The sequence below is a fragment of the Miniopterus natalensis genome, chromosome 1, assembly GCF_054644295.1.
Source record: "Miniopterus natalensis isolate mMinNat1 chromosome 1, mMinNat1.hap1, whole genome shotgun sequence".
NCBI classification, from domain to species: domain Eukaryota; kingdom Metazoa; phylum Chordata; class Mammalia; order Chiroptera; family Miniopteridae; genus Miniopterus; species Miniopterus natalensis.
This window is the reverse complement of record NC_142081.1, coordinates 56710492-56734869: the sequence shown is the minus strand read 5'-3', so window position 1 is coordinate 56734869 and position 24378 is coordinate 56710492. Positions and strand designations below refer to the sequence as shown.

Genomic DNA, 24378 nt, shown 5'->3' with positions numbered 1-24378 from the left:
GCATGGACCTATGATCCAGGAAATCATGGTTCGATTCCAGTCAGGGTGCCTGCCAGGGGCTGTGGGCTCGATCTCCAGTGGGGAGTGTACAGGAGGCAGCCGATCAATGACTCTCTCATCATTGATGTTTCTCTCTCTCCCTCCCCCTCTCCCTCCCTCTGTCTGAAATCAATAAACATATATATATATATATATATTTTTAATTTACTTATATATTAGACACTGTGCCAAATGCTGGAGGTACAATTGTGAATAGAAGATAGATTGTGCTTAGGGACCTTGCATTCCAACCTTTCCCTGCCTTCTGTCTTGCCTCCTTCCAATACATCTTTATAAATGGGTATCTGTGTATCATTGCCTCTCACATTTTAATATGCAGAATCATCTGAGGATCTTGTTAAAAGGCAGGTTCTGATTCATTAGGTTTGGGATGGGGCCTGAGATTCTGCATTTCTAACAAGCTCCCCAGGTGTTGCTGCTGTATTAGGAACAAACTTTGAGTAATTGGACTGTAGAATATCTCTTGAAAGACCATCTTTATAAAATGTATATTTGTATACTCTCTGGAAAGAAACACAAGAAATGGGAAACAACGGTTACCACTAGAAAGAACATAATGGCTGATCATTGTAAAAACCCTTTTATAACCTGAATGGTGTACCAAGTATGTGCATTACGTATTCAAAAATAAATTAAGAAAACAACAAAAACGAAATAAAATATCTGGAACTGTTCACTTCTAAACACCCTGCTGTGGAGCCCAGTGGCCCACAGGTCAGAATGCAGCTTAGCCTATCTGAAGCCCTTTATTTTGATCAGTTTACCTGTTCAGTTTATCTCCAATTTCGCCACTCAGTCAGGTCAGGGACCACTTGCGTTCTTTCTACCAGAAATGCACTGGAGCAAATTTCACTTGCTCTTTCAAACTCCAGTTTCCGCAGCGCTAACCTCAGGAAGCCTTTCTCACGCACCCTCCCGCTTCCCCCACGGCTAATGTTACCTTTTTACATTAACCTCACAATGCTTTTTTGTTTCAGACATCACACTGTGTCGAAATTTATTTACGTGTCTATCTTATCTGCTGATTGTGCGGACCTTCAGGCCGAGGCTGCCGTTTATGCCTAGCGCAGACCGAGCTCCTAAGTTACTCTGCGAAAGAACGACTCGTGTACCGGCCTCGGGCGGCTCACAGGAAGGGAACGTCCTCGAGCTCCAGGGCTCGCTTCGACCCCTTCGTGACTTCCGCGAGGCAAACGTGCCGGGAGCGGAGTCTGAGCGCCCCGGCCGCCGCCCTCCGCGCTCGCTCCTTCCCGGGCGCACCGCGCACCCGGCTTCCAGATGGATGTCCCCTCCCCTTGCGCACGACTGCGCCCTCCGGAGTTCGGGGAGGCCGCTCCACCGTCTCCGCAGGGGAACATGGCGCTCAGAGCCCGCTTCCGAGAGGGGGGCTCTCCTGGGTATCCGCCACCAGCCAGCGGCGGCGATCAAAGTGACTGATCGGTCGGGGCGGGGGTGGGATAGCCAGGGAAGGGGCGGGGAGGACGAGCGAGGGCCAGGCAGGAGACACCCCAGCTAACTTCCCTGCACTCACGTTTCCTCCCCCGGCCCCAGGCCGGCGTGGCCGATCTCCGGCCGCTTCCTCTCCCGGCCCCAGGTGGCGGGGTACTGAACGCTCCACCACGCCCCCCGCGCATCCGCCGGTCCGCGGGCCACGTCCCACGCCCCCTTCTCGCCCGCCCGCCTATCGCTGCCGTCAGAGGGGGCGGGGCCTAGGCTCCGGCGTCCAGTCAGCCACGGTCCCAGCCTGCCCTGCGCGGGCGAACGAGAGCAAATCCAGTGACTCACCTCCGCCGCGCTAACTCCTCGCTGGCTCAGCCCGCACACACGCTCACACCCGGCTCGACATGGCGGCGGCGGCGGCGGCAGCGGCGGGGGACTCCGACTCCTGGGGTGAGGAGAAGTTCCGGGGGCAAGGCCCGGGCCGGTGCTGGCCCCTCGCCGAGGCAGGCACTAACGCGGCTCGCTCTCTTCCGTAGACGCGGACACGTTCTCCGTGGAAGACCCGGTGCGGAAGGTGGGGGGCGGCGGCACCGCCGGAGGGGACCGCTGGGAAGGCGAGGATGAGGACGAGGACGTCAAGGTGGGTGCGGGCCGGGGCTCCGGGCAGCGCCTCAGAGAGCTGGCGCCGTCGCGGGCGAGGTTGCCCACCGACGGGCGAGCGGGTGGCTCTGGGCCCAGGGGTGCCGCCCGGGCCTGCGAGCCCTGAGTCCAGGCGCGAGCTCAGGGCCCCGCGGTGCCCTCTTCCCCTCCGCTTGCCGACTGTGTGGGCCGGAGACGGGCAGCGTGGCCTCTCGGGCTTCCTTGTCGAGGGCGGCGGCGGCCCTGGCCCCAGCCCTTTGTCGGTCCGCGCCCCGGCCTGGATCCCACCCGCCAACTGGCGCCGGGAGGTGACAGCAGCGGTGGGGCCGGCCCACGTGCAAACTTCGTAATCTGGAGCCTCTCGCCGAGATGAGACTGGCAAGTTGGGGATTGAGCCCCATGGCTTATCCCATATGGAAAACATTGCAACGCACCTGCCTTTCCGAGCTCTTGTCTCCCCAGAGCCAGTAATTCATTTATATCCCCGAAGGCCCAGTTGTAGAGTTGGTACCATTAGGTAAGTGAAATACTGTGCCTTAATTTTAACCTTTTTTTTCCACACAAGAGAAATAGAAACAGTAAAGCGAAATAACTTTTAGTCTCCCTTCCCACGTCGTATGGTAAAAGGATTAACTGAGTACTGAAATAGCTAACAGTTATTGGTCAGAAACTTGAATAGTCCACACAGTGACCTGAAAAATGTAGAGGTGACAGAGTGACATTAATCTAAACACGAGATAGCTAAGATTTGGTGGTTGGAGTAGAGAGGGGGCCGGTGCTTAATTTTTTCATACATCTTGTAGATCTGATCCAGATCTACCTTCATCGTTCCGTTTTGAAAACCCCTGGGGGCTCATCATATGGCTTCAGATGACATTATGACTATGGTATTTTTTTTTTTTTTTTTTAAGTAACTTCAAAAGTCTCAAATCCAGCATGTTAAGACTTATGAATAAAGTTCTCAAAATTTTTTAATATTTGTGCAGATAAAGTTTTGTATGAATTGGAAAATGCTATTTCATGATTTTGATTCATTTAGTCCGTGTTTTACTCCTGACTCCTACTCTTTAGCATATACTCAACTCTGCATGTCCTTCTGCTTGGGTTGAAAAATTTTAAGCTAGATAATATAATCACTATTAACTTAATATTAATACTGCTTTTGTTTGGATTTTACCCATTTCTCCTGAGTCTAATGAGGTGAATGTTCAATTTATCAAACAACCTGAGGTCCAGAAATGATGGGAGCTTTGCACACATTGGGGTTAATTAGTATTGTTGTGAAGATACTTAGATGCTTCGTTTATATGTTGTATAGACATGGGAATGGATTGTGTTGACCTCTTCATTGAGAGATATGTTACTTCCCTACACTGTAGAGGATTTTCTGTTTTGAGCCTTTAGTTCAGATTTGTCCTTTTAATTTTTCTATGCATACCTGGATGCAGCAGTTACAACATCTGTTAGTGAAAATTGGAAATTATCAAATGTGAAGAAAAGATTTGAGAAATCTGGACAAAAGTACCAGAAAATGAGGCCTGAATGAAGTAGTCTGGACTGATGATATGAAGTAGACTGCCTGAGATTATTGGATCTAAATGGTATCTGTCCTGATAAATACAATTCTGATCACTTGGAATTAGTTTTAGAGATTTACAAGTTGTAAAGGATCATAAAAGTAATCTCATCCAGTCACTCTTTTGGTGCAGAATTTGTTTTATACAAATAGCTTATTTCTTTTGCACAAACTTTGAAGTTTATCTGGGAGAAGAAAGCTGAGCTTGTCTGTTTTATTTCTGAGTTTAAGTGTTGGTTTATTTCTGTTGAGTTTCTTCAAGATTTTTCATGATATGATATCCATAGAATAGTTTGATTCCTGGACTCTGGAATCAGATTGACCTGAGTTGATATTGTTGCTTTGACATTTTCTATGAGGTAGTAGGGGAAGCATTAAGCAGAGTTGCCTGGTACATGGTAGGCAACTCAGTAAGTGTTAATTTTTTCTTACTTAAAGATATAGTCTTTTTCTGTCTAATGGAAAGTATGCTTAGGCTGTTTAGATCTAGAATTGGGGTTTATTTTGTCCCACTTTATTTTTATTTCCTAAGCTCAGAAGGAGTAACTTCTTTCCACAATGGCTGTTTACTGTGAATTTTGTGTTTTGAATGGAATGACCATCTTTATCAAGCAAGTTTTTGCTTGCTCAAAGGTTACCCATCTAGAGTTGAATTTTGTCTCCTTGGATGGTAGTAATACCAAATTTCTGAATTCTAATGTTTTAGTACTTAATTCTTTCCTAAGGAGATGCAAACAAGGCTTAGTTTCCATGAGATCGAGTCATCATAGTCCTTAATATAATATGCTAGGGAGCATACTTTCCTATTACAGTGGCTTTATTTTACTTTTCTTACTATACTGATGTTATGTAGAGGCAGTGGGAGGAATTGTTCATTTGGTATATATCACTGGACTCCTTCCCCATTGCTGGAATGATGTGTAGGCTGTGTTGACAAGAAGGCAGTGAGTACCTACCCACTGCAAGCAGGGACAATACAACTTTTACTGCATTTTAGTAGTCTTCCAGCGTTTCAAGAAGCTAGATTTATTCAAAGGATGTAGAGTTTGTTTTGAGAAACTGCTCCTTGTTGTGTTCAGCGTCTCAGGCATTTGCTTCTATAACGTTTACAGAATTTCTCTAAGATCCTAGAGTTGGAAACTGCCTGCATCATCCTACCCATTGAACCATCTGTTGGGAACCTTTGTGGGTTAAGCATTGGAAATAGCACTTCTGAAGAAGGGGGTCTATATTTCAGAGAAATGGGAGATTATTGGGAAATACTCAGAAGGTGGGCAAATTTTGCCAGGAAATGGGTATCTTAAAGTGTGTGTGTAACTTCTTATGAAAAATTCCAAACATATACAGAAGGAGAAAGAAAAGTTTAATAAACCCATCACCAATATTCTTTCTTCTTTATCTCCACTTACTGCTCTCCTCCCCCAACCAGATTATTTTGAAGAAAATCGCAATTATATCATTTCAATACCCTGACAGTTTTTTCCCCCAAAGAATATGTTTTTATTGATTTTTAGAGAGAGGAAGGGACAAGGAGAGAAACAGATCGACTGCCTCCTGCATGCCCCCTACTAGGGATTGACCTTACAACCCCCACATGTGCCCTGAATGGGTATCTAACCAGTGACCTTTCGGTGCATGGGAAGATGCTCAATCAGCTGAGCCACACCATCCAGGGCAATACCCTGACAGTTTTTATAAAAGTAAGTTTTTAGTTGGGAAGCATGTTTGTTATTGAAAAATACTTATCTAATGTTATTGTAATTCTGGAACACTCAAAATAAATAAGCCACTTGTTCAGAGCTCGGTGTTTTGATCATGATCTTGCTTGGCCAGGAATTTAAAGTAGCATTGATTGATAACAGTTCCGAATATTAGACAGGCACTGAGGTGGAATTCAGTTGAGTGCTGAGCCATACATAATAGGATGTTAAAAACTTAATGAAATTGAATTAAATGAATGACCTGGTTTCCATAGACCAGTATAGTTCTGAGATGAAGGAGGAACGTTTGAACTTCTTTTAAAAACTGAACTTTGCCTGGCTGGGCGTGGCTCAGTGGTTGAGCGTGGACCTAGGATCCAGGCAATCGGGGTTCGATTCCCGGTCAGGGCACATGCCCGGGTTGTGGGCTCGATCCCCAATGACTCTCTCATCATTGATATTTCTGTCTGTCTGTCTCTCTGTCTGTCTGTCTCTCTCTCTCTCCTTTCCTCTCTCTGAAATCAATAAAGATACATTTAAAAAACAACAACAAAAAAAAACCTGAACTTTGCTGGGAAGTCCAGCCTTGCCAGGTGCCATTACAGAGTTCTGAGGCCTCTCAGAGCAGGTCAGTACAGCTTAGAAAACACTAGCCAGTAAAAGGTTATTTTCTTGCAAGAGATTATGCTTTATCTAAACCAAACTACTTAAAAGGGGGAAGGAGTATAAGTTAGTGGGCTATAGCTATGGGGCAGAAGAAATTTTACTGCTCTTGAAGCTACTTCTATTTGACGATCTATAAATATATCTTACTTAAGTTGGAAAGCATTTTCAGCCCTAAATGCGTTCTCTTATTGCATGTGACATTCTGTAGTTGTACATTATAAAAATGACAGACCAAACAACTATTGGCCGCATTGTTAGAAGTAAAAAGAAGAAAGCAGGGTTTAAAATTTTTGTTTTGTTTTCAATTCGTAGTTCAGTTGGGAAAGTTTTTAAACTTGAAAAGCAGCCATATCTTTCAGAGAAATGGCTCAAATGATGTTGGGTGTGTATCTGTAGAAGAATATAGATAAGCAAGTCATAGTATATAAACAGCTTCTGTTGTAAGGAAGCTAGCCATTTTAGGAGGTAAATTGTATGTAATAGTTGTAAGATTTATTGGCTACCTAAAATAATTAGGTAAAGAATTTAATTGGATATTGATAGGTAGTCTCTTGAAGCAAATAACCATTTAAGGCTTACTAAATTACAGATTTACTCCCTATTTTAAGTGTTAATTTTTTAGGTGTTTCTCTAGGAATCTTTTTTGTATTTTATCTGAATTTATTGTCAGCATTTGCAAAGTCCCAGTGTTTACAGAAAATTGGACAGAGTTATACAATTCTACCTTATATTTATTTTTAGGGAACCTGCATATGTTATAACTAAGGAAACAAAAACTTTTTTAAGCTCCTGGGGTTAGCTACCTGGCCTTTTGCTTTTGGGATTATATCTGTTTGGAAATATAACCAGCGTTTTTTTTGCTGGCATCACTATGCTCTCTTTTTTAAGGATTTGTCCCCTGTGTGGTAGTGACTACAGGGCGACTTGTTTCTAGCATTCTGGGGTGAGGGTGACAGGAAACACTTGCCTTTCAATGGTCCTTTCATGAACAGAGAAATACATGTCATGGTTGGTTCCAGGAATTGTTAGGAACCACTGCTTTTGCTACTAAAATCCACTCTTTTGTGGAATTCTAAGTAGTCTTATGTCTGGCTGATGAGACAGCTTAACTTGAATGGGGTAAGGTTTTTGCTTTGGGGAAACCAGGGACAGAGACATAGAATTAGAGTGCATGAGATACTGAGGGAGCAGTAGGGGTGGGGGTGATGTTTTACTGGGAAAGGGAATTGAGGAACATCAGCATTGAAGAAAAATGCTTTGTTGCATCTGTTTATTTTGTAGTTACTGGAATGGGGAACTGCTCATTTTCAGCCATACCTCTCCCTTCTTAGCCAGTACCTGAGGTGCTAGACTAGTTTCTTAAAATTACTATAAAATTATCACAGGCAGTTTGAGATGGGTAACTGATACAGTTATGTATCTGGGCATATCTTAGTAGGAACCATAACCCTTCTCTTTGAAGAGATTCCTTGCAATTCCAGGGGAGCTCATTCAGAACTAATGGAAAGAACAAATTTTGGTGGGGAGGGACTTAGTTCCCAGATAGTTGTTTTATACTTCAGGACTCAGGTTAGAATTCATGTTTTTACCATGACACTTTAAAGGAGCTTTGGCCCATTCAGAATAGGTTCCTTCATTATTTTTCACTAGGATTGTGGGGTAGTTATCTCTGAGTCTTAGTGTCTTTGTAAAATGGGGATAACACCATCTTACTTATAGGACTTTTGTGAGGGTTACTGTGTTACATACATATAAAGCCCTTTGTAATTAGTACCTGGTGCAAAGTAAGCATTCAGTAAATGCTGTCTGTTATTATTATTGTTACTGTCATCATCATTGTCATCATCACTAGTAGAATTGTGAATATGCACTCCCCTGGAAATAAGCGAACGGCCCTCCTATCTGAAGCACTGCCTAAGCAGCATACCGCTCACAGAAAGGACTTAAGTAAAACAGAACAGTAATGCAAACATTTGCTGTCTAGTTTCTAACTCTAGTATCTCAGATGTCCTAACAATGACTAGTTGGTTTGCTTTTCTTTCTTTTTTTTAGCCAATAACACAGCTTTATGTTTTATTTATTTTTTCTTTTTCAGTTGCAGTTTACTTTTAATATTATTTTGTATTGGTTTCAGGTGTACAGCATAGTGGTTAGACAATCATATATTTTACAAAGTGTTCCCCCCAATATTTCCAGTTACCCCCCTGGCACCATACATAGTTATCACAATGTTATTGACTATATTCCCTGTGCTGTACTTTACATCCCTGTGACTGTTTTGTAAATACCAATTTGTACTTCTTAATCCCTTCACCTCTTTCACCCAGTCCCCCAGTTCCCCTCCCCTCCGGCAACCAGCAGTCTGCTCTTGGTTTGCTTTCATTCTGTGAACTCTGAACTCTGGGTTAAATTGCCAAGGTAAGGTGGTTATAAAAATATTTTTACTTGTATACGAGTTCTTTCTACTGTGCTTGCAGACCTCATTGGCAGCCTTAATTAGGACTTTTTGTTTCTTCAGTGGACTTACAGATTTTTACTAAGAATCAAGACTTGCCCTGGCTGGTGTGGCTCAGTTGGCTGGGCATCATCCCATGTGCATTGAAAGGTTGCTGGTCCAATTCTTGGTCAGGGCACATGCCCAGATTGCTGGCTGTTGGTGTTTTGCTCTCATATCAGTGTTTCTCTCTCTCTCCCTTCCTCTCTGTCTAAAAATCAATAAAAAAATCTTTAAAAAAAATAAAAGAGTCAAGGCTTGGGTAGTTTATATACCTAGACTGATTCAGATTTATGACCTGTCTTGTTATGAAACCAGAAGCTTGGTGTCATAGTTAAGCACATTAGTCAGCCTCTGCGTCTTCCAGTAATGTCAGGGCTGCCTGCTCTGCATCTGCCATCCTATGGCTCAGCTTCAAATGGCATGTCATAGTCTGCCTGGTGGTTGCTTAGACAATGCCTAGGCTACCTATACATTAAAGCCCTGTTTAAACACAGGCTTGTGTCTATCCTTATTAAACTTAAACCTTCTGAATTTTGTGGAGCCTTTAGTAAATTGTTTGGTAATTGGTTTATTTTTAGCTCAATGACTATGTTAGGCATAGGAAAAAAAGAGTATAGATCCACCTTAAAGTGCCTCACCCAAATTAGGGAGTGTGTTCCATGAAGCTGTTTATCAGTTCTTGACTCCTCTTAAATACTGAGTATGTAAAAGAGTTTGTTCTTGTGTTGTTTATTAATTGTATTATTTTCCATACGAACAACTGTAAACTTACTTTTGCCCAACCTTGCCCTATATTATGAAGATTTAATTCAGTAACCAGGGTATGTCGTATGGAATATTGCTTGAAATAACTGAGCCAGTGGTTGGAATGTTGGATGTTTTTACATTTGGGAAATTAAGAAGTATAAAGTACTTAATTTTTTTATTTTAAAGCAACTAGGAATTTAAGAGAAGCTGTTAATTTTGATTGGTTGTCCTGTGTTTTAATTAGTTTATTTTTATTTATCGATTTTAGAGAGAGAGAAGAAGGGGGAGAGAGGGAGAGAGAGAAACACCGATTTGTTGTTCCACTTATTTATGTATTCATTGGTTGATTTTTGTATGTGCCCTGAGCTGGGATTGAACCTGCAGCCTTGGCATATTGGGATGATGCTCTAACTAACTGAGCTGCCTCGCCAGGGCTGTGTTTTAATTGTTAACAGAGAAGCTTTTTATGGAATTAGACAAATTGATATAAAAGTTAATATGGAACAACAAACATGCAGGAATGGCCAGGAAAACACTAAAAAACCTACAAGAGGAGACTAGCCTTAGCTTACATAAAAGCATATTACAAAGCCTATGTAATTAATAAAAGCACTATGGTACTGGTGTATGAAGGGGCAATGGGCTAATGGGATAGTATAAAAAGTAGAAATAGACCAGGTACCTATGAAAACATAGTATCTGGTAAATGATGGGGTAAAGATAGACTTTTTACTAAATGATGCTGTGACAATTAGGTAACCATTTGGAAAAAGATAAAATAGATCCATACTTCACACCATACAAAAGAAACTCCAAATGGATCAGATATCTAAATAAAAAACTAAAATCGTACATGTTCTAGAAAAAAATTCTTTGCTGTAAGAAAATCAAGAGACAATAAAAGATTGATAAAGTTTTCTCCATGAGTGTGGTGGGATGCATAGCACCCTATGGGAAATACTAGAGGCATTTCCCTTAGGAGAACAACGAGGCAGTGATGCCCATTATCTCTGCCTCTGTTCACATTGTGCTCTCGAGGTTTAGCCAGTGCAGTTAGATAAAACTAAATCAATTGTGGAGGCATAAGAATTGGTAGAGAAGAAGTAAGAAGTAAAGCTAGCCTTGGCTGGTCTGGCTCACTGGGTAGAGCATTGTCATTGTTTGATTCCCAGTCAAGGTCATGTTAGTTGCAGTTTCAGTTGCAAGTTCAATCCTGGGCCCTGGTCGGGTACGTGTGGGAGGCAACCCGTTGATGTGTCTCTCTCTCCCTTCCACTCTCTGAAAATCAATGTTAAAAATATCCTCAGGTGAGGATTAAAAAAACCAAGTAAAGCTATTTTGTTTGCAGATGATATGTTATACTTTGAAAACCCTAGAGAATCAATGATAAAACTAACTTAAGTGATAAATGAAATCAGTAAGGTAGGATATAAAATTAACATACAGTTAACCAGTGTCACCCCAATAAATTCAATTAAAATAAAAAAACAAAAACTACCCTAGCCAGGTAGCTCAGTTGGTTAGAGTGTCGTCCCAATATGCCAAGATTGTGGCTTCTCTCTCCAGTCAAGGCACATACAAAAAAGCAGCCAATGAATGTATAAACAAGCAGAACAACAAAATCAGTGTTCCTTTCTCTTTCTCCTTTCCTCTAAAATAAAAAACCAAAAATTAATAGCTCTTCTATATACAAATAACCAGTTAGAGGACATAAAAGGGAAAAAATGCAATCCTATTTGTAATAACAATATGGAAGATGGAATACTTGGGAATAAACCTAAAGAGAAATATGCAAAACCTCTAAGAGATAAACTTTAAAACATTCCTTGAAAGATACAGAGGTCAGCTTGAACAAATGGAAAGATAGCCCTTTTTCTTGACGAGAGCAGATCAACGTAAGATGTCAGTTCTCCAACATTAATTTATAAATTTAATGCAGTGCCAAAAAAATAGCACCAAGTATGTTTCTATGGAGTTAGACAAGTTGAGAGTAAAGTTCACATGGAAAAGTAAACATGGCAGACTTGCTAATGGAGGTTGTTTCCTTTAGGATAATTGGGATGATGAGGAGGAGGAGAAAAAAGAGGAAGCAGAAGTCAAACCAGGTGAGCCGCTGGGGTTTCTACATTTTTGGTTTTGTGTCTTGGTCAGCAACTGGTGCTTATGTTAAGACAAATGACAAAAAGCTCACAAAATTGAAAATTTTGGTATTTAGAAATCAAACATCCTTCCATTCCCACTTTATTCTCTTCTCCCTGCATCTCTTTTCTCCTCTCAAAACATAATCAGATGTCTGCTATTATTTCTGTTTCAGTGTTAGTGTTAGGAGAGAGTAAAGGGTGTGGTATCGTAGTTGAATGCTCTAAGTCCTGCCTAAAGGACTGTGGAGAAACATGAAGGCAGATGTCTGGATCTTAGGGGTGAGGTTAGAGAGGAAAAAGGAAGAGTCCCAGAACTTTCCCATTCTTATTTGCTAGGAAATCACCATATGACTTTGGAGCTGGGAGAGATTTGGTCTCTTGAAGTACACGAGTATCATGTCTGTCTCATCCATAAACTGGAAAATATTAAAGATAATTGATTTTAAAATTTCTTTACTTTCAGAAGTAAAAATTTCAGAAAAGAAAAAAATAACAGAGAAGATAAAAGAGAAAGAACGGCAACAAAAGAAAAGACAAGAAGAAATTAAAAAGAGGGTAAGTACTATTGATTTTCTAAAATACAGAACTCTCACATTAGTAGTGGTACAGTGTTTTAACAGAAAACAAATATTACCTAGCAATTTGAGGGGCTTTGTAAAGGTTTTAAATGGACACCCATCAAATTAACTGAATCCCAAAACTGAATTTGTGGTTTTTGCAAATACCAAACCCAGAAGCTTTATGTATTAGAATGCCCTTTAAGTTTTCACAGACATTTAGAAACAGTCATGATTGTGCAATGACCACAGTCATACAAAAAGTGTCCGTTTCTCTGCCATGTACTGTGTGTTTTTGTTGTTGACTATTTGGAGCAAGATCAGGAATCTGGTATTAATTTATTACTATTTTTTAAATAGAAAACACATTTACATGATTCAAAAATCAAAACAATATTAAGAAGCACTCCTAATCCTTCACTTACTTATCCTATTGCTCTCCCTGTATCCCACAAGTAAATACTGGTTCCTTATGTCTCCAAGGTGTCTTTATGTATTTGAATACAAATGTATATTATTTCTTCTTTTTTTATAGTTTTCACCTTGCTTTATTTAATATATCGTGTAGGTCTTTCTATATCAAATCATAGAGTTTTTTCCCTTGACTTTTCATTAAAAATTTCAAGCATAAAAGTAAAGAAAGCATAATGAATAATCATACACAGCAGTTAATATTTTGTCATATTTGCTTCATCTATTATTTTTTGCTAAAATCAAATAAATAACAAGCATTATGCATTTTACAATTTTCCCAAAATGGAATACTTTAGAGGTAATGCTATGTACTTCATATTGCATCATATCACGTCACAGTAGTTATGTACTGTCTATCCTGTTATTAGTGAGGCTAAAATTGATCGCTGGGTTAAGGTTGAGACAGCCTGATCCTTCTCATAAAATTACACATTTCTTCTCTGGCAAGTAATCGAGTTTCATGTTAGCTTCTCACCTGATAGTTTTGTATCACTGATGATGATCAGTGATAAATAAAAAATCTAATTATTTGATTAGATATTGCTGAATGGTGATTTTCTCATTCTGTGACCTCTCTTCCTTTTTTTTATTGGCTGGCTTTTTTTTCTTCTTTTGCTACCTGGTTACTTTGGGTATGGTTGTACTAGAAAGGCAGAGTAAAAGCTTAATTCTTTTTAATTACCAATTTTCAGAGTAAGGAGAGGTATAATAACTTCAAGTGGTGAAAAATGAGGGATTTTGTGGGGCTTATTTTATTTTGAGTAAATTTATAAATTCATTGTGTTTTACTAAGATAGTTTTTTTGATGCTCAAGTTGTCCCAGCTTGGCCAGTAGGAATCCCTTTGAGTAGTTCCTGTCATTTTGACGGGACCCTATTAGTCTTTGAAAGCTTCCTTGTTTTCTGGTACAATAAGAAGTGCAAGGCTTACCTGATAAATGCTCTCAAGCCTGGAATCAGCTACTCCTCTGAGGCTTCTTTTAGTGAGAAATTGTATTTAGAGGCTAAATCTAGATTCTTGTAGTACTTAGTATTATGGTAGCCTTGCTGTCCACGCCTCTTTTGTTTCTGTTTGTTTTCAATTTTAAGGTTTTTATATAACTTCTTTTTAATCCTCACCCAAGGATATGTTTTTACTGATTTTTAGAGGGAGGGAAGAGGGGAGCATCAGTGAGAGGGAGAAACATTGACCAGTTGCCTCCAATACGAGCCCCCAACAGGAATTGAACCCACAGCCTTTTGGTGTGCAGGACGACAGTCCAACCAACTGAGCCACCCAGTTAGGGCTTAACTTTATTTTTTAAACATGATATATGTTCAGAAGTCAAAAGTTCTGTTGATTGGATCTTTCTTGGTCATTGAAGTTAGAATTATACTCATTTTGTATTTCAGTGTATCTTGATATTAGTCTCTAACATAAACCTTAGTTTGACTGTACCCAGTTTATCTTAGGCCAGGTATTGAGTTAAGATATATTCAGTTTTGCCCAGCTGGGCATATGTTATCGTCTTAATGGTACAAAGTAATATAATAAAAAGGGGAAAATATTTTTCTGATTCTTTGGGAAAAAATAGCGATATGCCATACTTTCACCATTCTGTGGAACATTCAGGTTGTTTCTAAATTTATATTTAATACTCCATTGAACATCTTTGTGTTTAAAATGTGTGCGTCTTTGGTTTCTTAAGATAAATACTCAGAAGTGGAATTATTTAATTAAAGCATATAACAATATTTTAAGTATTACCAAGTTGCCCTAGAAAGGTTGTTTCAGTGTACAGTGCTAGTGGCACAAAGTGAGAGTGCCATTTTCACCTTCTCTGCAATCTCAATTTTTTATTTTTAAAAAAGGCTGTAGAAATAAATGCAGTCTTCTTGGGTTCAAATCTCAGCTCTGTTCCATTATCAGCTAGCTGTGTTAACCTTCTGTTACCATGGGCAAGTTGCTTAACCTCTCTGTGCCTCACTTTATAAATGTTTGCTATTATTTATAATTACGTGTGCTTATAAAAAAGTTCATGCAAAAGAGGTGTACTTACTGGGTCCCCCTATCATGATTCCAACCCTTGTAAAATTTCACTTCTATATCATTTTAGTTAGAAGAACCTGAAGAAACTAAAGTGCTAACACCAGAAGAACAATTAGCAGATAAACTGCGGCTAAAGAAATTACAGGAAGAAGCAGACCTTGAATTAGCAAAAGAAACTTTTGGTAAGTGGGGGGTGATTGCAATGCAGTATTGAGGTTCAAAGTAATTACTGTGAAAGTCTTACAAGTTATGAAAGTTTAGAAAACACCTTTTTTTTAAAATCCTCATCTGAGGATATTTTTTCCATTGGTTTTTCAGAGAGTGTGGAAGGGAGGGAGGGAGGGAAAGAGAGAGAAGTGGGGGAGGGGAAGGAAGGAAGAGAAACATCAACTGGTTGACTCCCACATGACCCCGACTGGGGCCAAGAATCGAACCTGCAACTGAGGTATGTGCCCTTGGCCGGAATCAAACTTGTGACCCTTCGGTCTGAGGGCCAACTCTAACCACTGAGCATAATGGGCCATGGCGAAAACACCGTTTTTTGAAAAAACATGATACTGGCTAATTTAGATATTAGAAAGCGGTTTTTACTCTCTTTATATTTAAGATTTCATTAATTATGGAGAGTGAGATACTTGTTTTGAGTATGAAATAAAAGATTAAGGGAAAAAAGTCATTGGACCCAAATAAAGTCTACCACTTTTTAAAATGTATTCATCAGCTGGATGAAATTTGGATGAAATATGAGGTCTGTAGCTTTTAAATCTAAATACAGAACTGCCTGTAGGGCTGTCCTGTTGCCTTAAGTCTGGATAAGACTTAGACAGTATTGCATGCTGGTCCCAGGAGAGAGAGTGGCATTCAGCTTTGGCTGTGCGTTCTTGTGCTCAGGATTTCTTTCTGCAACCCTTCTTGGCCCTCACCATGCCCTATCTCTAGACTGCTTCCATTCTATGTGCCATACCTGCAGCTGTGTTAGTGCATGAGATAAAAGACCTGTTCAGGGCCATGTAAATAGATAAGTTCAGGGTGTTCCACGCTGAGAGTTACATGGCACAGAGAGTAAAAGTAAAGAACATGGCCAGAGAAATTAAAAGCTCTCACTTTGTTTAACCAAGTTTCTTGTCAGCTGTTGAGTACTTTGCAGATTAGAAGATCATGTTGAAACAATTAACTTGGAATTGAAATCTGGAGCTAAGGACCTAGTTTTTCCCCCACCCCTCTTTAAAACACATAGGATGGCTATAGTAATCATTTCTCTTCCATGGGAGGTATGACCTTATCTTTCACTGGGCCACTAAGAATCTCAAGAGTTGCTGCTGATTTTCCTGTCTACAGAGTGTGCTTGCAATGTCTCAACTGCACTCATCTCATTATAGATAAGGGCACTCAGCCATTATCCTGTGTCTTCAAGGATGGGAAAAGCCACTTATGTGTTTATTAAAGAGAAGAGTTTATGCTGTACCCATAAATCCTAATATGGGACACCAATTACAGATTAAAAGGCAAAAACATGCATATAGTCATTGGTTAATAGGATTTCATTGTTGTTTCTCTCATATTAAAATACTGAATCAGTCACATTGTTAACAACTAATTCACTTGACTATTGAGGATACAAAAGCGTGCCTAAAATCCTTTTAGGACATACTGACTTTTCTATGAGGAATTAACACATGGATTGCTCCTGTTTAGCTTTCAGGGTTAGCTGAACACTTTCACAGGAACCATCTTTTTATTTGCTTTTTTCCTTCTCTCCCCACTTTACTATGGGCTGTTCTCGGACAGATGGTTTTAAGAGCATCCTTTTGTGCCAGGGACTCCTTTGGCAGCTGTAGAAGCCTATGGGCCCCGTTTTTATCTGATGTTTTTAAGTGCATAAAATAAAACATGCAGGATTTTACTTATAAGAGAACTTTTATATTGAAATAGCTATCAAAATATTAAGTAACTTTTGATACACTAATTATATGCTGCTTTATTAATGCATTAAATAAGATCCAGGGCAGGTCTAATAAGGAATATAATTTTAAAGTAATGATGACTGTGAACAGTGTTTCAAGAGGTCTGTAATGTGATACAAAAGTATCTGCTCTCTATTGGTAGCAGTCAGGTTTTGATAGTGTGATCTGTTGCTTGTAATCAAAATGGAAGGAAACTAGAGGTTAGTAAACATAAAACTATAATTGTTTTTCTCATCCAAATTCACAGACCCCTGAATTCTGTTCAAGGCTCCAGTGGGCCCAGGTTAAGAATCTCTGCTTTAGAAGGAAGTAACAGGGTTATTCAGGTATCTAATTGGTTTATAAACTTTAAAAAATCTTTGATATTTTCAGTGCTCCCTTTCTGTTACAGGTGTTACTAATACAGTTTTTGGAATAGATGCTATGAACCCATCTTCAAGAGATGACTTCACAGAGTTTGGAAAGTTACTAAAAGATAAAATTACACAATATGAAAAGTCACTATATTATGCCAGTTTTTTGGAAGCCTTAGTTCGAGATGTGTGTATTTCATGTAAGTAATTCTAATCTCTAGCCCCCCTGTGGGTGGATTTTAAGATGGAGGTTGACTTTTTGTGGGGGTGTGGATGGGGATGCTATAATAGATTTAGAATTTTCTTTTTAGCAGTTGCAGTGAGAATGTTCTGCAAATACACAATTAGTTTGAGTGGTTTGGTTCTTTTGAGACTACCTTCTTAATGTTTTTACAATGGCTTCCCAGAGAAACATCTGAAATTTTTCGCCACAGCAGCTAATAAAGCATTAGCTTATTATTCTTTTTGTCTAATTATATCTTGAAAGGGGCTACGAAGTGTCTTTTGGGGAAAATGCTCTCTGAGCATACAAGATTTTAGAGCTGAGACCACAGCAAGTGTCTGTTCATTTTACAAATGAGGAAGCCTGTGACCAGATGCAAGTTGCTCACCAGAACTGGCACCTATTCTCTAGGTCCATGGGTGTGGTGCCATGCCCTGGGAGGAGTCACACATTTCAGGGGCTGGATGTGTGGGAGTGACAACCAGGGGTGGTACAGCACTAATGTGTAAGGGACTGGTTTTGCTAGTATTTACTGTTTTTAAGATTGAGAGAAAGGAATTCTGTATAATGGATTTTAAATTGGGTTTTGAGAAATTATTAAGCTGGGGGTTACTTGATCAGTGATACACCCGTAATTGGTCTTTTCTGCACATACTGTTTTTCCTGTTTTTGAAGGTGTTCCCTAACCAAAGTAGGTACTTTTTTGGTAGCTAAAAACTGGTGTCTTTTCAGCTTAACATTTTTATAAAGATGGAAGGATATATTGTTGTTCACGAAACAGGCTTGTCTCCTGGTAGGAGATAGATTTCTGAGCTATCTACTATTTTCATTCTAGTCCCTGTACTAGAAAATGGAGACCCCAGGGGTAGGGAGTTGTCATCTGTAGGTTTTTTAAAAAAATATATCTTTATTGATTTCAGAGAGAGGAAAGGAAGGGGGGAGAGAGAGAGAGAGAGAAATATCAATGATGAGAGTCATTGATCGGCTGCCTAGCCCGCAACCTGGGCATGTGCCCTGACTGGGAAATAGAACCCTGATCTCCTGGATCCTAGGTCGATGCTCAACTGCTGAGCCACGCCCGGCCGGGCTGTAGGTTTAATAATTGTCATTCCATGTTCATTCAGCTGCACCTTACTGAGCATCAAGGATGTGTTATGGGAAGGCGTGGTTACCTGTATGTTTGTGATTAAGGAAGAGTGGTAGGAAACACTGAGCTATAAAGACAAGTTTCTCTTTGGTTGAGCATTGGTGTCTTGGTGATAACAGGTCTTTATAAAGATAAATTTTTTGTTGCTGAGTTTGCCATTTTATTTTTAATAGTTCTGATTTGTAAGCCTGGCCATAGACTCAATGAGCCTTTGCTATATCAAACAAGAGAATCATAGCCTTTTCAAAGTTGCTGAAGTTAATGATAGACAAATTAGATTTCTCATAACACACGGGGAAGAATGTATATTTTGCCTTTACTTATTCCCCAAAATGATTAAAAATTAGTGGCTTTTTTTTTTTTATAGTGGAAATTGATGACTTGAAAAAGATTACCAATTCATTGACTGTGCTTTGTAGTGAGAAACAGAAGCAAGAAAAGGTAAGAGCAAGCTGTGCGGGGCAGTGTGTGTTATATTAGGATGGATGGTGGTACAGACATAATATTCTCAACAAGCTTGGGAAACTTAAAGGTCAAGCAGTTCACCAATACCATTTAAGTTGAAATAGAACAAGAGTGTGGGTGACTTACTGTTCGTTTTTTTTAAAACAGACATGTTCACAGTCTTGGTTTCTGAATCAATAATAAAAATTGCCCTGGGTTAAGTCTAGGAATCTCCCTTAGAGAACTGAAGTTTTTCTGGGACCACAGGCTTTGGTGTCTGAGGGTTGCTATACCAGATAAGATACATATGGTAGATAAAATCTCATGAATTAACTCTCTTTTATCTTCAGCAAAGCAAAGCCAAAAAGAAGAAGAAAGGTGTGGTTCCTGGAGGGGGATTAAAGGCCACCATGAAAGACGATCTGGCAGATTATGGTGGTTATGATGGAGGATATGTACAAGACTATGAAGATTTCATGTGACATTTTATCTTCTCTGGTGTCTTCTTTCTGTTGCCCACAATCCCTTCAACATGTAGCACAACTTCCTTTCCTTTCAGTTCTGCCAAATGCTACAATCAGAAGTGCAGTATCTTTTGTGCTGGTTATTTAACCCCTTGACACTTAGGTGCTAATGTGCAAATGAGGGAACTTGGATCTTGCTGCCAAGGGGTTAAAATTGGGAAACTCAGTTGCTACTAAATCATAGTTTTAAAAAACACATAAACCTAATAATGTTGTCATTGTTGCTATCTGATTCTATAGCAGCAGTCACTAAATTGGAAACAAAGGTTGCAACATGACAAAAAATTGTGTAGTATTGACCAGCACCGTTCAGTAATACAGCCTTAACCATACCTCCTTGAACTACTTCATAACTTGTCAAGAAAAGCAGTTTGCAGCGAGGGCATGTGGTGTGCACCTAGTATTAAAATTGCTTTGTCTTAAAATTGAGCGTGAGGATATTAAACATACATTGTGAAGAAGATTGCTTATGTCAGAGTGAAGATACAGCAGCTGAAAAGCACTAGTTTGATACTTAAAAATTAAATGACCAAAACCCTCCAACTTTGAAGCTGAAGAAGGTAAACCTCTCCGTTATTGCATTACAAGTTGTGGAATCTCTTGAATGCAGACTGTCTAGTTTATCAGACTATTCTACTGATGAAGTGCTTCAGATGGGGGAGGGAAACCCTACCTGTTTTATTTGCCTGATTGAAGTGTCTGAGAAACAAATCTTTGTTCTCCTGCGCTGCAATGGAACAACTTTAAACAGGGTTTTGGCATTTCCTTTCCTTTATAAAACATGCTCAGCAAGCTGCACCAGTTAACTACAGTTTGGTAAATTGTTATGTTAACAATTATGACATCTGCAATGTTTTATAAAGCAACTAATTTAATAAAATCACTATTGTGAGGACTTAAATTTTGTGTTATCTCCCAAGAGATATTTTTGGAGAATATAGAGCACAGCTCTTGGGACTAGAGTTCTCTATATACTTAACAAAGCTTAAAATAAATGCTTGATGAGTAGATGATAGCTTTAAAACAAAAGTGATTTTTCAGGCCCTTAATAGTGTTACCCTAGAGCAACAAAGGTACAGGGTTGCCTTCCTCATCTTATTTATTTGGGGGAAATTATTTAGTGGTTTACATACTAAGGCCTAATTAAGGTACCTAGAAGAACTATTTATTTGGAGTAATTGAGCTTTTAACTCAGGTTATGGCTGTGAGCATAGATTGAGTGATTTTTATTATATATATATTTTAAGCAACTTAACCAAATTTGTGGTTAGTGTTTTTTGAAACTGTCACAGACTCAAAAGTCGGGACAGAACAAAAAATGTTTTTAATTTATCTTATACACGAAGGGGGTCCTCAATCAAAGCTCTGTAGACCACTAAGTGGAAGACAGGACCATCCAAATGGTTTGAGGAATTAACAGAAAGCAGTGACTACACAGCAATAATTACAGCCAATAAAGATTGTTTTAAAGGCAGACAAGGGCTAAGATTTCCTTAGCAGTTAATAATGACATGCACTGAATTTAAAATCTATTTTATTATAGAGATCAGTTTCTAACTAATGGAAATGTATCATCTGTTCCTTAACTGTGTAAATAATATTAAATTCCTTTGAAACTGGAATCTGTAGGCACAGGTATTCTTTAATCAAGATTGTATCATGTCCTAAAGTAAAAGCCATCCCAAGGAAGATGGAACTTTTGATCTTAATACCAGTATCTATATAAAATGGTACAGAGGAACAATCACTTTTAAAAATAGGAATTTCCTTGTGGAAACTCTCATTCTTTACCCTCCATTCACAAAGGACTGGTATGGTAGGTCCTGGGCTTTTATAACTTGGACAACAAAGCTCCCCAATGCATTCTGTGATCACAAACATCTGTCAATACCTCATTTTAGTACAAGAAAACAGGCACCTGTGTAACCATGCTCATGTCATCGGAATCCATCTAACCTGCTAACATGTCCTTTAGACAGCAACCTGTCTGAGGGTCCTTTAGAAGCATATTCACAATGTCATAAAGTTTGTGTTCGTATGCCAGCTTGTAATATAAGTAGATATCTTCACAGTATGTGAGTAACTTCTTCAGATTTTTCACAGCTGCGTCAGTAGGCTGATGTTGTTTATATCTAGACAAAGAAATATAAGAATGTACAGGTTAAGATTCTGTATGTATCTTGAGCAAGGGCTGTCAGCTCTGACACAATTACCTACAGAAAAGACAGTGTGATGCTATATAGAATCTGGGAAATTATCTAAGACTAGCATTAGGGGGTGGGGTGTCTGATGAAGACTGAAATTTTTTCATTAAAAATACCTTAATGCTTACCTTAGGGTAAGTTTAGTACCCCAAAGGGGACCTCTGATGTTTAGAATTTTTGGCACCTTAGGCTAGCTGAGTAGCTGTCCTTCCATTTTGAGTACATAGCACCGTAAGCAAAGTGTTTTCACTCATCTGTTTGTATAAATTTGTTAAAAGATTTTTCTGGGGATTCTTGACATCTGTTTGTCATCTCAAGCACAGGGGTGGCACAGGCTTGTTATACTTAGCCATAAAATTCTTACCCATGCCTTATCCAAAGCATGGGTATTTTAATACTTACTTTTTTGAAATCTCTTCAAATATACTGGTTCTTAATGACCTTTGCTGCTTAAATTCTTCCAAGTAATGAAAGTCTCCTTTAAGAATCACTTGTTGATACAGAATTTCAGCCCAATCAGGAACAAAGTCATAGGCCTCAGCCACAATAGAAGCCTTAAAAGGATGGAGGGAAGAAGGACACCATTAGAGCCTATTTGATGAAAAACTGAAGGCAGATTGTTCTAGAAAACTTAATACTGTACACTCATACAGTGAATGTGATCATTACCAATGACGTTAAAAGGCAGTCTATCAGAATTGGTGGACAGTTTGTCGTCAGTTTGACACTTCCCTTTCCGTAAACTGCCAAGCACTATCCGTCCTTCCGTGGATTAATAAAACTGCTAAGAATAATTTTCATACTAAACTATAAGGAACAGTGAAAGGACCGAGTCCCTGAAACCATCCCTCTTCATTAAAGGACTAGAACCAGGCTCCCAAAAGCCCCGACTTCGTGTGCTAACCCCGGTGCACCATTCTGTAAACACTGTGGCTAAGAGATGCTTGCAGGACCACTAGTGGGGATGTTCTTCTGAACCTCAACTGTCTAAGGGGCAGAGATGTCTGCCTCTCTCCTGGTGTAACAATGTGTCCCACCATTCTCCAACTTTTGTCCAAACCTGCTAGCAAGAAATACTACCATAGAAAGGCAATTTGTATGTCAGACATTAAGTCAGGAGAGCTGAACTGTCCTGGTTCTGATACTGGCCCTGAGACATTAGGCAAGTCACTCTCTGGGACCCATGAGACAGCAGGAGAGAGGATGCTGGCAGTGCTGGCTAGATTTTTCTTCCTTGCTCACCTGGTAGAACCGAGGTAGGGACATGATGCACTCCATCAGCTTATGGTGGCCGAGGTTGATAAGCATTGTGTTTTGGCCAGTGTTCAGAAAGTGGATCTGAAGTGTTAGCAACTTGGTGAGCCTGTGACAGTGCAGGGCCTGTCGCACGCAGGAGTCCTGAGGGACGGTGGAGGGATGCAAAGGTGAAGACTGTTGCCATCATTTCCCCATGAACCCTCCAGCAGCTGAACTTCCCCCTTTTGCCCCCAGTTGGCCCGTGGCTCCCCCTCCCTTCACTTGGAAGAGCCCAGGGACAAAATAATTCCTCGATACTAAACCCCAAAACCAGTCTGGAATAAGACTCTCCATGGTTACCTTGGCATAACTCTCGGCTGCGTCCAGCATCAGAGTCAGGGCCTTCAGCAGCAGGTGCTTCAGTCGGTGTCCGTCCTTGAGGCTGTCTTCTGCAGAGGAGTAAAGGAAACTTGTTGAGTTTGTCTGACTCCCAAGGCTGGCTACTCTCCACCACACTAGAGTGATCATAGGCTAGACTAGAATATCCCAGCTCCTGTTCACAAGGAGGCAGATATGTCTCACTCAGTTAAAGGGCATTGGGCCAGAAATGCACACATTCTGGAGTAGAATTCAGTGCCCCATCTACATTTCTTTCTGAAACATCAAGGCAGGCTTACATGGCATGAACATACACATTGGTTCCTGACAGGTGACACCTGGACACAGGCTACAAGATGGACAAATGCCTTCCAAGGCCCCTTCCATCTCCTATTTGCCCAGCTAGGGCCCCACGAGTGGCTGCTAGAAGCTGAGCTGGGTATTAATCTCATGGGCTCTTGCCCTTTTTAGCCCTAAGAACCTTTCTTGAGGGTGCTACTGTGACCTCTGCTCACCCCAGGGCTGAGACTCAATCAGTTTCAGCTGGATGCGGGCGGCTGCCTCATGGTTCTCCCCGATCTCCCTGCACATGCTGAAGCACAGGGCAATCATGTTATGCTTCTCACTGTCCCCAGGGCGGCAGCGTTTGATGTAGTCGAGTAGGGCAGTCTTCAGGGTACCACTCTGCCCAGGAAAAAAGGAAATACCAAGGTCTCAACCAGGGACTGCAAAGCAGACAGGACTGGCCGAGTCCTTTGGTTGTTAAAGTTCCTTAAAAACTCCCGAGAAAAAGAAAAACAAATGTAAAAGTTTATGCTATATTGAGTATAAGGAAACAGGTACATCCTCTTTGCTGTTGGGAGTGAACAGTAAAACCTGTCAGAAGCAAGAAGCCTTAAAAATGTACACGTGTTATTCTAACAACTCCATTTCGAGATCTATCCCTAAAGAAATAAGCAGAGAGAAGTGCTAAGATGGATGTAACAAAGATATTTAATGGCAAACAATTAGAAATAATGCAGATGTTCAAAATAAGGGCTAAGAAAATACCATGTAGCCATTAAAACTGATGTCAATTTGGGAAATATTCATGACATGTTTATCAAGTGAGAAAGGCAGGCTATTTCATATTTGGACAGCATGATAAAGGTTTTGCAAAAATATTAAATGTGCATATGTGTTTGTGGGTATGTATGCAAAGGAAGGGCCTATACCAAAATGTTAGCAGTGGCTGTCTCCAGATGGTAGACACAGGGCTTTTTTCTGTGTTCTGTTTTCCAAGTGTCTTAACGTTGAATATGCATTACTTTTGTAATAAGAAAGTTATTAAAATAATATTTAAATGCAGAAACAAAAATGCCTCAAAAACAATTTAAATAC

The 24378-nt window shown here is 40.1% G+C and overlaps 2 protein-coding genes across 2 annotated transcripts in view; one reads left to right on the top strand and one right to left on the bottom strand.

The window, feature by feature from the left end:
• Nucleotides 1–1904: 1904 nt before the first annotated feature.
• On the top strand, nt 1905–23800 carry EIF3J (eukaryotic translation initiation factor 3 subunit J). Its single transcript, XM_016211403.2, has 8 exons — nt 1905–1950; nt 2037–2140; nt 11376–11430; nt 11930–12021; nt 14593–14707; nt 16881–17042; nt 18580–18653; nt 19007–23800. Exons 1-8 carry the CDS (start codon nt 1905–1907, stop codon nt 19136–19138), a joined length of 780 nt encoding a protein of 259 aa, XP_016066889.1. The 3' UTR covers nt 19139–23800.
• Nucleotides 20698–24378, bottom strand: part of SPG11 (SPG11 vesicle trafficking associated, spatacsin) — an 82534-nt gene continuing 78853 nt past the window's right edge. Inside the window, exons 36-40 of the mRNA XM_016211390.2 lie at nt 23514–23682; nt 22981–23069; nt 22627–22782; nt 21787–21938; nt 20698–21312 (exon numbers count right to left, since the gene is read on the bottom strand). Coding sequence (XP_016066876.2) covers nt 21132–21312; nt 21787–21938; nt 22627–22782; nt 22981–23069; nt 23514–23682 — 747 coding nt within the window. The 3' untranslated portion in view covers nt 20698–21131. The remainder of the gene's footprint in view (nt 21313–21786; nt 21939–22626; nt 22783–22980; nt 23070–23513; nt 23683–24378) is intronic.